General features: G+C 28.7%; 1 protein-coding gene and 1 pseudogene across 2 annotated transcripts; one reads left to right on the top strand and one right to left on the bottom strand.

Annotated features, from left to right (window-relative positions):
* Window positions 1–654: 654 nt before the first annotated feature.
* LOC105637238 (cytochrome P450 71B34) lies at window positions 655–6572 on the bottom strand. Its single transcript, XM_089721450.1, has 2 exons — window positions 5537–6572; window positions 655–1337 (listed from the first exon to the last, which is right to left on the bottom strand). The coding sequence occupies exons 1-2, from the start codon at window positions 6434–6436 to the stop codon at window positions 708–710; spliced, it is 1530 nt and encodes a 509-aa protein (XP_089577576.1). The 5' UTR covers window positions 6437–6572; the 3' UTR covers window positions 655–707.
* Window positions 6573–9836: 3264 nt separating this feature from the next.
* On the top strand, window positions 9837–14603 carry LOC119370739 (cytochrome P450 71B10-like; annotated as a pseudogene). The gene is made up of 4 exons (XR_016320891.1): window positions 9837–10552; window positions 10692–10769; window position 13037; window positions 13820–14603. The product of XR_016320891.1 is annotated as a cytochrome P450 71B10-like (transcript).
* Window positions 14604–15313: the final 710 nt, after the last annotated feature.

Here is a 15313-nt window from a genome sequence, read left to right on the forward strand (position 1 = left end):
TCCATGAAAGACTAGAAAGAAACCTTCAAGAATTTGATGAGTTCTACCAAAAGATTATTGATGATCATATCCAAAAGGGAAAAGCAGATCCTGGACATGAAGATATCATTGATGTTTTGTTGGAAATGGAGAAAGATCAAACTGAATCTGGTAGAATTCAATTCTCTCAAAATCATATCAAAGCAATTCTCATGGTACTATTCTTACTGATTCTTAAAATAAGTTAGAAATTTGAATCTTGATAATTTCTCATTTTGGATTTACAATTCTAGTTCTTAATTTTGGCTTCAATTTTGCACTCTTAGAATAATTCAATTTAACATTGATGGCTTCAATTTTGCACTCTTAAAATAAGCAATTGTCTATTACCTCTTTTAATCGATCTCTAACGATTTCATTGTTAGCAGCTATCATTTCTATAGATATCATTATCTCTTGAACAAAGAAAATCCTACAATTTCTTATACTCAATTCTTCTATTTTACCATATTCTTAAAGCAACACAAAATGGGAGGATATGAAAATCAATTTCAGCTTTATCCCCAAATTTTATTCCACTTTTAATTTTGATTAATATCTATCTATTTAACACTTGATTCTTTGAGAAACTAGTTACATACCGTTTCAGTATTATTATAAAGTGTGAAAAGGAAATTGGAAATTGGAAATTATTTATTAATTTCATCAATTAAAGCTATTTGAGACATTTATTCTTTATTATACAGAAGGTGATGATATTTAATTGGTACGAGCATTAAAGCTTCTTTCTTATGATTAGTAAGACCGAATTTCTCTTCCATATTAATATCTGCCTCCTTCATATTGTAAGGCAACTCCCAATCAAAGCAAAATAAAAGGTTTGCAAGTGCAAGCTCCACCAAAGCCAATCCCATGGTTATACCAGGACAACTTCTCCTACCACCACCAAACGGTAAAAATTCATAATTCTGCCCTCTAAAATCAATAGAATTATCAATGAATCTCTCTGGAATAAATTCTTCAGGATTTTTCCAAATTTTAGGATCTTTTCCTATCGCCCACACATTGACCTGGATTCGAGTTTTAGGATGAATTTCATAGTCATTGATGTTGAATTGTGAGATGGCTTCTCTTGGAAGTAGCAGTGGTACTGGTGGATGCAATCTCATTGTTTCCTTCAAAACCGACTTTAGGTAGATGAACTTGTCAGTATCACTTTCAGATACTTTTATTTTTTCTCCAATTAGACTTCTAATTTCTTCTTGTGCTTTTCTCATAACTCTAGGGTTCCTAACAAGTTCTGTCATTGCCCAGACCATGACTACTGCTCCAGTATCTACTCCTGCCAGAAATATATCCTGATATATAATGTTAAATTGAATTATTCTGACAGTGTCAAATTCAAGCCAAAACTCAGAATTGTTCAATGTAAGTGTAAATTTTTAATATATCAGAAATTTACATTTTTTGAAATCAGAAATTATCAGTGTGCGAAATTAATTGTGTTAGAGGATAATATTCTTATGCAAGAAATGGAATGATAGTTCTACACTTTAATCTTGTTTTATTTCGTTAATTGGAATGTGCATTATTAATTCATAACAAGCAAACAAAAGAAGAAAACGAATCAAACAATAAAGAGATTTCAAGATTTTGTTTGGTTCACGAACTAGTTTGGAATTTGGAGAAAGCAGATTGTTAGAGAACAAATTGTTGTCTCATAGAACAGAAATTCATGATTCTCATTCAAATTTAAATGTGAAATAACTATTTTAAGAAAAGGGAAACACTTACCGTACAGTTTTATCCGCAAGCAAATACCAAATTTATAATGGAATAAAGATCAATTTAGTCACTTGTTTACCATATAAAAAAAATATCAAATATGACCTTTTTGATCAATTTAACCACCCTGAACTTATTTAAAATGATTAAAAAGCTCATAATTAAGATTTTGGATCAATTTACCCCTAAATTTGTTAAAAATTATAAAAAAGATCGTGTTTAATATTTTGACTAATTTAGTCATTGATTCTTCATTATATTTATAGATATTTAACATTATAGTTGGGATCATGCCGTATAATTTATGAAAAAAATAATTAAATATAAAGGAAAACCATAAAAATTAATTAAATATGAAATAAAGAAAAGCCATATATGAAGTATATTATATTCTATTCAGCTTCACAGGTGATTTTTAAGTTCATAAATATATATTAATTTAACATTAGAAAATTGATATGAAATCTATGTGTTTCTCATTTTGACCAGATTAAAATTATACTGCATACTTTGTAAATTTAATGTATATAAAAATGATGTTTTTATGAATTTAAACTTTAATTTAGAATAATTGAAAAAGTTTCATATGGTGTTTTTAGTATAAAACATGAGGAGAGAATGGTCAATCCTATTGAATTGAATCAATTTATTAATTTATAAAAATTTTAAAATAAATTTAAGGATTAAAATGGGCTAAAAAGTTGAATATAAACTTTTTTAATCATTTTAAATAAGTTCAGACGATAAATTGATCTAAAAAGTCAAATATGACCTTTTTGATCCGCTGAACAAGTTTAGAGGTCAAAGTGATCTTTATTTCAATTTCTAATATTAAACTTTAGTTAATTTTTTAATCATTTAATTATTTATCATTATGTAATAGATATTTTTCAAATGGAATAATTACTATATATGTTGTCCTTATCTTTTGGTCAAATACATTGTAGTAATGATTTTGGTTTTCAAAATTGCACTATTTAGTCCCTCTGTCATATTTTTCCCATTTCATGTTAATCAACATAAAAATAATAATAATAAATGCAAAAGTAACAACGTAAATGTGGTTATATGAAAATGTTTCGATAACAGCTGGATGAACCAGTGTAAAATGTGAACAGTATAAAGACTAAATAGTATAATTTTGAAAACATGTCCTTACAAGAGTTTTTGACTAAACTCTAGATACTATATATACAGTAATTAGTAATTACTACATATGGATATTTTTCATTTCACATTTACTTTGTGGAAAGAACTAATATTAAGTTTATATATATAGTATACCAGGAGTACATACAAGGACTAGTTGATTTAATTTTGGATTAATTGTATTTGTGGTGTCTAAACTTTTAATTTTTTTCATTTTGAACTATTAAAAAGTTACACTTAAGTGCATTTGCTGGATGATGTTGTCAGAAAATTAAAATTACTATTTTACTCGATAAATAATATTAAACATAAACATTCATTCAATATTTCTCTATTTTTTATTCTTTTAATTCAATATTTCTCTATTTTTTATTCTTTTAGTTTTTTGTTGTGTTATATTTTTTTCAAAAAAAAATCTCTTTCAAATGCAAGAAAAAATTAAAAAAAAAAAATACAGAGAGAAAGAAATAAGAAAAAAAGGCAATACTCTAAAAAAATAAATAAAATAAAACAATGGAGGAAAATAGTTTATTTTGATTTTTTTCATAGGAAATTCTTGCTCAATATAATAATTATTAGTTCTAACACTAATAATTATTGCTCAATAGTTTATTAGTTCTTGCTCAATTGAAATTTCTACACTCAAACGCTAAAATATAAAAATAAAAAGTTCAGACGCTACAAATATAATAATTCTATAATTTTAAAAATTAAGGTCTTTATTAGTTTTAGTTGGCCAAATCTTAAGAACTAAAGTCTGTGTTTGACAACAACGTTCAAAATAGCTTTTAAATTCATCTATATTATTGTGTTTAGTAACCAGATATATGAAGTACCTTTTAGTGGATGAATGGGCATTTTTTAAAATATTATCCCACCCAATGGATAGCGATTTAGGTTTTTTTACTGAAAATTTCTTACAACCATATCCTTTATTAATTTAAATTCTTTCTTTTATCACATATGTCTTTTTATTATTATTATTATTTTTTATGTTTGGCTTGTTTATAATAGATAGTAAATTGCAATTGAACTCAAAGAAAATATTAAAAATTAAAAATTAAAAATATTAATCCCCTAAAATATTAAAAACTTTCAATTTTATTTACAAAATAGTGAAACTTTTTAATTTTTGCTCCCTTGAATTTTGAAAATTTAGATAGTGAAATCATCTTTTTTTTTTTTTTTTTTTTTATAATGAGTTTAATTCTATGGTCATAATTGAAAATATCTAAGTAAATATTACAATGTTTTTTTATAATTTCAAATTTAATTGCCAATCAAATAGTTATTTTTACAGAATACTTTCGCTTTCAATTGCTATTTAAACAACTAACATATACTTAAAACAGCTAACATCTAACAGCTATTAAGTCGATGTTCAACAGCAGCGTTTGAATTAGTGTTTAGTGTTTTGACAGGATTCAAACACTATTTTAATTAATTATAGTGTTTGGTAATACAATATTTATCCTAGTGTTCGAGTTTGAGATAGTGTTATATGAAACATTATCTCTATTAACATTTAGCGATTTATAATTTATTTATGATACTTGTATCCATCACTTATCTTTACCTTGTTCCTCGCTGTGATATCTTTTTTTGTCATTTATATTAAACAGCTAATCAAAAAGTTATTTGTATCGAACGCTTTTATTCTAAACCTTGTTAACCACTAACAGCTAATATTTAGCAGCTAATCACTAGTAAAACAGATGATAACTATTAAAACAGCTAACAGCTACTAGAACAGCTAAATTTGCCGAACATATGCAAAGTCTCTAAATAATAATTGCCTTTTGCAAAATTATAGCCCTATGCACCCAGGTACCAAACCAATAAAAATAAAAATCTTATTAAAATGATAGTATTTTTTTATCATAAACTGAGGAAACAAAAAAGAAAATAGAAACAACTCTTAAAAAATTTATATTTTGTTTGGTTTGGTACCGGTGAAGTCATTGACCCATCTTAGCTAGCTATTTTATTTCTGTTGTGGGTCCCTCCGACATATGGGATCCACCTGCTTTAAAAAAGAAAAAAAAAGAAAACGTGTTATTTGAAAAAGAAGAAAAGTTAGACAATTTTTCTTTGACAAAGTACAATGACGTGAATGAGTTATACACGACTCATTCACTGAACTGCCTATAAAAGGAGGCAGACGAAGCTCATTTAAACACAGCACAACACATCAACACACATAGCAGAAGGACGAAGCAGAAAAAAAAAATGTAGAGAGAGAATTCTAGTTTTAGGAAGGGTTTTCTAAAACTAGAGGAAGAAAAATAGTGAGAAAATTATTTTGGGGTGTTTTTGGGAAACGCTTAGCGTGCCACTATTTTATATTACTCTATGTGTACCTACTATTTTTAATAGTGGAAGAATTATTCGGAATTTGTCCGTAGACGTAGCCCTAAACAGTTGAGGGTGAACCACGTAAATTATGTGTGTCACAAGTTTACTTTTCCGCTGTGTTAATTTTCTCTTAATTGGTTGAAAGGGTCTAACAAATGGTATCAAAGCTAATGCCCAAAAACTAGTATCAGCGCTAATGCCTAACAATTTCTTACTAATTAAATACACTTACCAAAACAAAGTTTTTAAGAATCAGTAGGAATATTACCATTAGAATTGCTTTGATATGATTTCGGGAGATTTGAATTCCACCAGATGCAGTTCGATGTCTCTCCAAATCCAATAAAACATCAATGATATCTTCATGTCCAGGATCTGCTTTTCCCATTTGGATATGATCATCAATAATCTTTTGGTAGAACTCATCAAATTCTTGGAAGACTCTTTCAAGGGTTGTATGGAGACCTGTAAGCCTATCAACAATCCATCCAACATGAGGAAAAAAGTCAGTTGCAGGAAAACTCCCCAACATGGCAAAAGCTTCATGAATCGCTTCTTGAAACCTGTCGTGGTTAAATCCTCTTTCTTGGAAACTTTTCCCAAAAGCTGCTCTACAAATAACATTTGCAGTAAGAGACAAAGTCTTTTCACTAAGATCCACAGGAGAAGAAGATTTTAAAGATGATTTTAAAATCGAATCGATTAAAAAACCCACTTCTTCTTCTCGAATGGATTGAAACGATTGAACTCTTTTAGCACTAAAAAGTTCAAGAACACAAATCTTTCTCATTTCTCTCCAGTAGTCTCCATAAGGTGCAAAAGATATATCAAGAAAGTTGTAACTTAGTCTTCCTGTAGCAGCGGAGCAAGGCCTACTACAACTATTGAGGTCATTTGTTTTGATAAGCTCTTTTGCAGCTTCTGCAGAGGAGATAATAACTGTAGGAATTTGACCAAGCTGGAGAAGCATGACAGGACCATATTTCTTGGATAGTTGCCATAAAGAGTAAGGAGGTAAGGTCCCAAGCTGGTGTAAATTGCCTATTATTGGAAGTCCAGGAGGACCTGGTGGAAGGTGCTTGCTATTTAGTTTCTTTTTCAAAAGAAAAATAAAGGGGAAGAGAAGAAGGAGAAGAGGTAACCACATATGTAGAGATAGAGAAGCCATTACTTGTCTGAATGTTTCTCTCTTTTTGGATGTTCAAGTGAAAACAAGAAAAAGAAAAGGTGGAAGTGGAAGATAATATCTTAGAAGAAGAAGAGGCGACCACAAATTATTAACCACTATTAACACAAATATACAGGGAGGGGGTTACAGGCGGGGCCGCCCATAGCTCAAAAAAATTTAGGATCGTCTATCTCATCATCCATAAAGTAGACCAAAAAATATAATGTCATTTTTTTTATTAAATTAGATTAAAAATCTATTTAAACAGATAGTAACTACTTAAATACCTAAACACTGTTAAAACAACTGACACCTACTGAACAGATCCAAAATGTGAACAGGATGTAACCAAAACTTGAAAGCCAGCAACAGATTCTAGAAATTAAAAGTTTCATTAAAGGAATATATCAACTTTTTGAGGAAAAAATCGATAATGCTTCATTGATGGAAAGGAAAGTACAATACAGATTATATATATGGCTAGCTGTAACAAATAAATAAAACAGGCCTAACAAATTGACAGCTAAGCAAAAGACGGTTAGAACAAACCTAAAGCTAATAAAGAATAAACCTACATCTAAGGAGGAACAGCTTTGGTGTAATTTTCTGTGTTATGCACTAGTTTTGGTTTACAGGTGGGTTTGTTCGGATAACTAGAAGAATACGCTAAGAGAATATGTAATGAATTCCATTAAAAGAATATATAACATTGGCATTGTAGGTAGATGTGACATTACATTATTTGCCTAGTATAAGGCGATCTAGTAGATGGAGCCTACTTAAGAATTTCTCAAGTAGTTTCCAAACTTGTTTAACATATTCAAAATCATCCAAAAATATTTAGTTTCATTATACCTAATTAAGTATCCCGGTACGTTGTGCGGGTTAATACTTTTAAATGATTTATTATGAAAGAGTTACATTATTTTTATATTTTAAAAATTATTTGATTGGTTATTTATTCTATTTCAACTATAAGACTAAACAATTGCATCATTTTATTAATTAATAAAATATTTTTGATATATTAAAGATTCATTAAAGATGACAAAATAATAAATTAAAGTTTAAAATATATAAATAATTGATATGAATTAAGTTTGATTACATGATAAAAGAAATAATATGTATCATTTACTCCTTTCCTTAAAAGATATTTTTTTTAGTCTTTGACTATTATAATAAAAATTATTAATCCAACTTTTTCTATAAATTTAAAAATGATAAAAGCACTCTACCCTAACAAATTTAAAATAATAAATTCACCTTCTTAACTAAATCAAAAATAATAGATATAAATATTACTTTTGCAAATTGAAATAATCTATTTTAATCAAACCATAAAATTATTTAAAATTATGTAATTAAATAAAATTATTAAAAATTTGATAAATAATAAAATTTCACATCACTAACCAAATTTCACAATATCATGCCACGAAAACAAACTTGGTTGAGCTTTTATTTATTTAGTCATGTGCCCGCGCCATGATCGAATTGTATAATTTTCTTTTTTTTTAATTAAATTGAATATAGTTTTCAAAAAAATTATTATAACTTATGTTTGTGTTGCTTAATTAAATAATTTGCTTACTTATACACTCTTTTTGAAATTTTCAAGTAATGAACTGAAATATTAATTAAATAATTTACAATAATTATTTTAAGTAAATTATTGCAATTCAACTGATAAATTACTTAATTTTGCACTTTGACTGTTCTTACAATTTTGGCTAATTTTTTAATTTTTATCGATTGATAAAGCTATTTTCTTTTAACAATCTATCATGTAAAACTTGTTGATGTTGCCTCAAACTTAATCAATGAGGCCGTATATAATTTATTTGGATGAAAAGTTACTAAATCAACATTAATTGAATTAATTTTCTAAAAGTAGTTTTGTGTAATATAATTTTCTAAAAATAGTTAAACTCCTTAAAACTAAATATTGTCATCCATCAATTTGCTAAAGAAGATAAAATTATATCCATAGGTAGTGATTTGGTTGATTTTCTCATTTATGTGAAGAGTAGGGGCTCTTGAGTTTGAATCTTTTCAACTGTAGTTGTTTTTACCAATTTAATAAGCTGAGGGGCATAGTGTTATTTTTTACAAAGTTATATTTATTTAAAATAATTTAAACCCTAAATTTCATCTTTCACCGCTTTTTCGCAAATGAAATTCTACTGTGATAACATGAGGCACTAAAATTTGTTGTGACAATAAGAAGCCAATGTATAAAATTTATCATGACAATAAAAAGCTAATATATAAATCCACCTCAAAACTTTATTACGTAGAATATATAAAAATAAATCAAACTGTTTTGGTCGGATTTTTAAAGTAAAGTCTATATTTAAATAAGTCCTTAATGTCATTAAAAATAATAGTACAAAGGTTTCACGTGGACAAATAAAATTTTAAGAGCTCAAAAGTCATGGATTACAAACTTGAGAAGCTTCTTAACGTGTTTTTGGCCGAAAAAATTCAAAAACTTCACCATCAGTGCACGAAACAAAATAGCGAAAGTAGAAGCCAATACAGGAAACAAATCGGTGCTTCTAGAGCTGAAAGGGCGTGGCTTGGTCCTTCTGCTGATTAAGTGATGCATAGGTCCCACTATTAATAGGGATGGAAACTGCACGAGTACATGTGAATTTTGAATATCCGTATCCATTCCAAATCTGTTGAAATATCTTTTTAAATATTTGTATCCGAACCGTTTAAAATTAAACCGTTATATAGACAGTTATCATCAAATAGTTTTTTTCATCAACCAGCTCTACGAAGGTAATAGCTAACATCTAAGAGCTAATAGAACAGTTAATAGTAACTAAAACAATTAATATTGTCCAAAAAACCCTTAATTAGTAGGCAAAGGTTAAAGGCTTAACGGTCTTGAACAGTTTCTTTCACACGATGTTTTTATTTCTTTCCACTAGATAATGGCATAATGCTATAAATTCTAAAATTATCTCTCCCACCACTCTTTATATCCACACAAATATTAAAGGTTCTGATTGCTCATCTTTTGTAAGGCGTCTTCATCCACTTATGGTGATCTTATATTACTATCTAAATCAAAGTTACTAATTCTTTTTCATAATCATTTCTGTCTCATAAAAATTTGAAATCTTTTAATGAAAATTACAAAATTTAATTAATCTTTTGAGTCTTTCCTTATTATCAAAGTTATTATGCTAATTATATCCACATAGCTCATGAAATGAATAAAATCTCATTGCTTTTAAATTAAATATTTAATAAATAGGACCATCATAAGTGCTAATCCTACCCTTTCTCTTAATCTTTTCTAATAAAATCTTATTTTTCTTTGCTGTTCAAAAAAAAAAAAAATTAAAGGGTTTTGCCAAGATATGTAACACTAAAACTATCTAAGAAATATGGTCCTGTGATGCTTCTCCAATTTGGTCGAGTTCCTACAGTTATTATCTCCTCTGCAGAAGCTGCAAAAGAGCTCTTTAAAGCAAATGACCTCAATAGTTGCAGTAGACCTCGCTTGGCTGGTACTGGAAGGCTATCTTACACCTATCTTGATATAGCTTTTACATCTTATGGAGATTACTGGAGAGAAATGAGAAAGATTTGTGTTCTTGAACTTTTTAGTGCTAAAAGAGTTCAATCATTCCAATCCATTAGAACAGAAGAAGTGGGTTTTTTAATCGATTCGATTTTAAAATCTTCTTCAGCCTCTTCTTCTCCTGTTGATCTAAGTGAAAAGACTTTGTCTCTTACTGCAAATGTTACTTGTAGAGTAGCTTTTGGGGAAAGTTTTCAAGAAAGAGGATTTGCCCATGAAAGATTTCAAGAAGTGATTCATGAAGGGTTGGCTATGTTGGGGAGTTTTTCTGCAGCTGATTTTTTTCCTTATGTGGGTTGGATTGTTGATAGGCTTACAGGTCTCCATGAAAGACTAGAAAGAAACTTTCAAGAATTTATGAGTTCTACCAAAAGATTATTGATGATCATATCCAAAAGGGAAAAGCAGATCCTGGACTTGAAGATATCATTGATGTCTTGTTGGAAATGGAGAAAGATCAAACTGAATCTGGTGGAATTCAATTCTCTCAAAATCATATCAAAGCAATTCTCATGGTACTATTCTTACTGATTCTTAAAATAAGTTAGAAATTTGAATCTTGATAATTTCTCATTTTGGATTTACAATTCTAGTTCTTAATTTTGGCTTCAATTTTGCACTCTTAGAATAATTCAATTTAACATTATATATCAGAATATATTTCTCGCTAGAGTGGACACTGGAGCAATAGTCTTAGTCTGGGCCATGGCAGAACTTGTTAGAAATCCTAGAGTAATGAGAAAAGCACAAGAAGAAATCAGAACTCTTCTTGGAAACAAAAAAGAAAAGTATCTGAAAGTGACATTGACAAGCTTGAATACCTAAAGATGGTATTGAAGGAAAAAATGAGATTGCACCCACCAGGAACACTATTAATACCAAGAGAAACCATGTCACAATTCAGCATCAATGGCTATGAAATTCATCCCAAAACTCGAATCCAGGTAAATGTGTGGGCGATAGAAAGAGACCCTAAAACTTGGAAAAATCCTGAAGAATTCTTTCCAGAAAGATTTATAGATAATTCAATTGATTTTAGAGTCAGAATTATGAATCGTTACCATTTGGGGGTGGCAGGAGAGGCTGTCCTGGTATCATAATGGGATTGGCTTTGGTGGAGCTTGCACTTGCAAACCTTTTGTTTTGTATTGATTGGAAGTTGCCTAACAATATGGAGGCACAGATTAATATGGAAGAGATATTTGATCTTACTGCTCATAAGAAAGAAGCTTTAATGCTTGTACCAATTAAATATCAACTCATTTAGAATAACGAATAGATGTCTCAACTAAATCGACTTGAGAAATTATAGTTCCGTCCACCACGTCAGCTATAGACCCATAAAATGAAATAAAGTCACATCAATAATTTATTTTTTTAACTTATTTTCTATTAATTCTTTCACGTTTCCAGTTTAGTTAGAGATAGGAAACGTAATTGTATTGCTTTAAAGTTACTGATGTGACAGTACTAGTAAATGCAAATTATTGATATTGCTTTATTTCATTGGATGGATTTATAGCTGATGTAGTAGACGAGTATATATATATATATATATATATATAAGAATAGAACCTTCAAAATTGACATGGCACAAAATTAGAGCTTTGAAGTGCTCATTTGCATTTTTTCTTTTTGCATTTTTAATTCATTGTTTTATTATATAACTATTAATTATTCTCATTTATCAATACAAAGTGGGAAATTTATATTTGTAATAGCCTTTGTTTTGTATTCTTGGCAATCAATCATTTGCCTTAAATGTGAATGAATATTTCATAAATACAGTATGCAAAAATAGTGTAAATAATTCCTTTTCGCAACATAAATAAATAAATCATTCCTCCATTTCTTCTCTCTCTTTCCTCCTCTAGGAGAGGAAGCTACCGAAAACCAATAACAATACGGCAGAGGAAAATAATAGAAGCTTCTATCACAATTTATGATCGAAGTTTTCTAACATGCCACACTATTTATATTTGCATGAAATTTGGTGAACTTATTGGTTCACAAATCCTACCAAAGTAATACTTTCTTTTAATGAAAGAAATCAACTAATAAGATCTCTTTGCCTTTTTTTTTATTAATTATTATAACATTTGTGATTTTGTTTTATTATTATTTTTACAAATAATGAAAGATCTTTCAAGATTATTAGTTGATTTATTTGATTAGTTTTTAGTTTTTATCTATTTTATTTACTATGTTTGTGTATGAATTGGACATTTGGCATGGTTAAATTTGGGTTGTCAACCGGTTTTTTTTGTATCTTTTTGTTTAATTTTCTTCTAAAATGTAGATTCTCACACGTTAGTGAAATAATGTCCTTGATATATTGATTCACATCTGGTGCACTCGGATTTAGACTCAAAGAACAAATAATTAGCAAATACTCTTTTTATTTTATTATGGGAGTGCTAGATCTATATTTATAAATAAATATGAAATTTTTTTTCTAAATTCAAGAAAAAAAATAATGAAATTTTGACACTTTATTTCTCTTTTTTTATTGATTACTTAGGTGAGTCTTGAAGAATGATAGGAATAATAACAAAATATTATAATCCACACATCGCGCGAGCACGTGACTAGTAAATATATAATTTTTAAGGTATAAATGCTTACGTGGCAACATATTAGAGTATGAAACTAATGATGTGCCATTTTTTTTTTCATTATAATTAATTTTTTTTAAATTTAATAAAATCAAAAAGTTTTTTTTATTAAATAATGGAGTTACAAACTAATAAATCTTAATTAATAATTTTTTACATTTAATAAATATTAAGTTTTTTTATTAAATAGTGATAGATTTAGAAAAAATCTATCCATAACGCATCCATAACGCCCATGTTGAAATCTACAAGATATGAACAAAAAGGGGAGAGAAAAGAGAGGCCTTAAACCTGCAACCACTCTGATGCTTAAGTTAATAAAAGAATAATAAATAGTTATCGATGTTATGTTTTGTTTTATGATCACTATTGCAAATATTCAAGGGTCTATTTCTTAAAACAAAAATCTGATGTTTTACTTTTACCAACCTTCATTCAAATTCCCCAACTTGTGAAAAATTATTTTAATATATCTATTCAAATGTTACAGGCTGATTAGGAGGTGAGTTTCAGGCATTATCTGGTTATTTATGTGCAAATGTTGTTACCCAACATGTGTAGTGTGAACAAAACGGTTGTGCTACATCTCTCAAATACATGAAGTTAAACGTACTTACTAATATAATTAATCATTAACTACTTCATCATTTTCTTGTAATCATATTATTGTCTCTTCCATTGATAAGCTAGCTCTTTAACCGTAATTGAAGTTCTTAGCGAGTTAGTTTATAGATTGAAAGACAACCAACTAATTTTAGGTCCAAAGGTCAATTTACCATAATTTTAGACCTTTTTTTATAATTTATTTTTGCAATATTCTTTTATTTATAACTGAAGGTCAAATAGGCCAAAATGTTATAAACCAGACAATATAGTAATATTTACTCAAACTTCAGCCAAATGTATAAATTCATCCATGTGTTTAACAAAAAAAAATCTTGTGTTCTTCAACTCTTGAACACTTCAATTTGAAAAACTTTTTTATTAAACACATAACTTTCAATTTGCAAAATTTTGTCCTTTTCAAATAAAGGAAAATAAATTTATTTTTTCTTTCCTTTATTGTATCCAAACATGGAAAATAACTTTGAAAATAAAGTTGAGATTTTTTTTTTTTTTGATTATTTTCCTTTCTCTAATATTGTCTTTTTCTCTCCTAAGGGTAAGTTATGAGAAAAGCACAAGAAGAAATCAGAAGATTAATTGGAAACAAAACAAAAGTATCTGAAAGTGATATTCACAAGCTTGAATACCTAAAGATGGTGGTGAAGGAAACACTGAGATTGCACCCACCAGGAACACTATTAATACCAAGAGAAACCATGTCACAATTCAGCATCAATGGCTATGAAATTCATCCCAAAACTCGAATCCAGGTCAATGTGTGGGCAATTGGAAGAGATCCTAAAGCTTGGAAAAATCCTGAAGAATTCTTTCCAGAGAGATTTATTGATAAATCCATTGATTTTATAGGGCAAAATTATGAATTTTTACCATTTGGCAGTGGTAGGAGAAGCTGTCCGGGTATGACTATGGCATTATCTTTGGTGGAGATTGCGCTTGCAAACCTTTTGTTTTGCTTTGATTGGAAGTTACCTGGCAATATGAAGGAGGCAGACATTACTACGGAAGAGGCATCTGGTCCTGGTCTTACTACTCATAAGAAAGAAGCTTTATTGCTTGTACCAATTAAATATCAACCTGCATAAAAAAAAAAAAAAGAATAAATGTCTCAAATAGCTTGCTATGTTTATTATAATGTTGGTATCCTATATATTATAATGTCTTAAATATATTATAATGTTTAATATAATGTCTTAGTAGTCCCCCTGCTAGTTTAGTTTACTGGTTAAATCATGATATAAACAGAGTATCGTATCCCAAACTCAGTTTTTAGTTTCTTAGATTTGTGCTCTCCTCTTGTTAATAAATAATTTGTTTGATTTGTGAATTTAACGGTAGGATATTTTTCTATTTGGAATATTGTATATTTATTAAACATAAATTTAATTGAAAATTGAATAGTAACTGCTAAAGGCAGATTTCCCAATGACGCCTTATTGCTCAGTGTTTTCCCATTCTTATGTGCAATAGTGTTGCTGGAATAAATTAAAGAAAAATGTACCAAGTTGAATCTCAGTTGTGTGTGCCGCCGGAACATGGAACCTTGAAATTCAATGTTGATGGATCCTCAAGAGGCAAGTCAGGAGATACAGATATTGGTGGTATGCTTAGAAATGCCTCAGGCAATGTCCTGTGTTTGTTTTTTAAATTTGTGGGTGCTATGGACTCAAAACGAGACTAAATTCTTAGCCATTCTAAATGTAATAGAATTATTCTATAAATTGCAATATAATAGTTGCCTTTTGATTATTGAGTTTGATTCAAGATGCTATCACATGGAAAAAATAAAAAATAATGGGAATGACAGGAAAATAATATCAGATCTGATGCATTATATAATATTTTATCTTAAGTTCAGTTCTGTCGTACAAAGAGAAAAAGAAGCTCATTTGCAGGTTCTTTGGCAAAGAAAGGGGTAACGGCTATAATACCTTTACCTTTTTTTGGCATGGTTATAAATTCAAATATGATATATTTGTGTTTTTTTTTTGTTTGTCAATAGTTGCTTTTCTCCTCTCATGAAAAGGTACCGCTGCT

This window comes from Jatropha curcas, chromosome 5 (genome assembly GCF_041381405.1).
Source record: "Jatropha curcas cultivar XTBG-Jc1 chromosome 5, XTBG_Jcur_1.0, whole genome shotgun sequence".
In the NCBI taxonomy this organism is placed as follows: Eukaryota; Viridiplantae; Streptophyta; class Magnoliopsida; order Malpighiales; family Euphorbiaceae; genus Jatropha; species Jatropha curcas.

Coding starts and splice junctions, on each gene's coding strand:
- LOC105637238 (XM_089721450.1), bottom strand. CDS start 6,436: ATGGCTTCTCTATCTCTACATATGTGGTTACCTCTTCTCCTTCTTCTC. Junction 1,338..5,536: donor ATATCAAAGCAATTCTAATG/GTAATATTCCTA, acceptor ATTATATATCAG/GATATATTTCTGGCAGGAGT.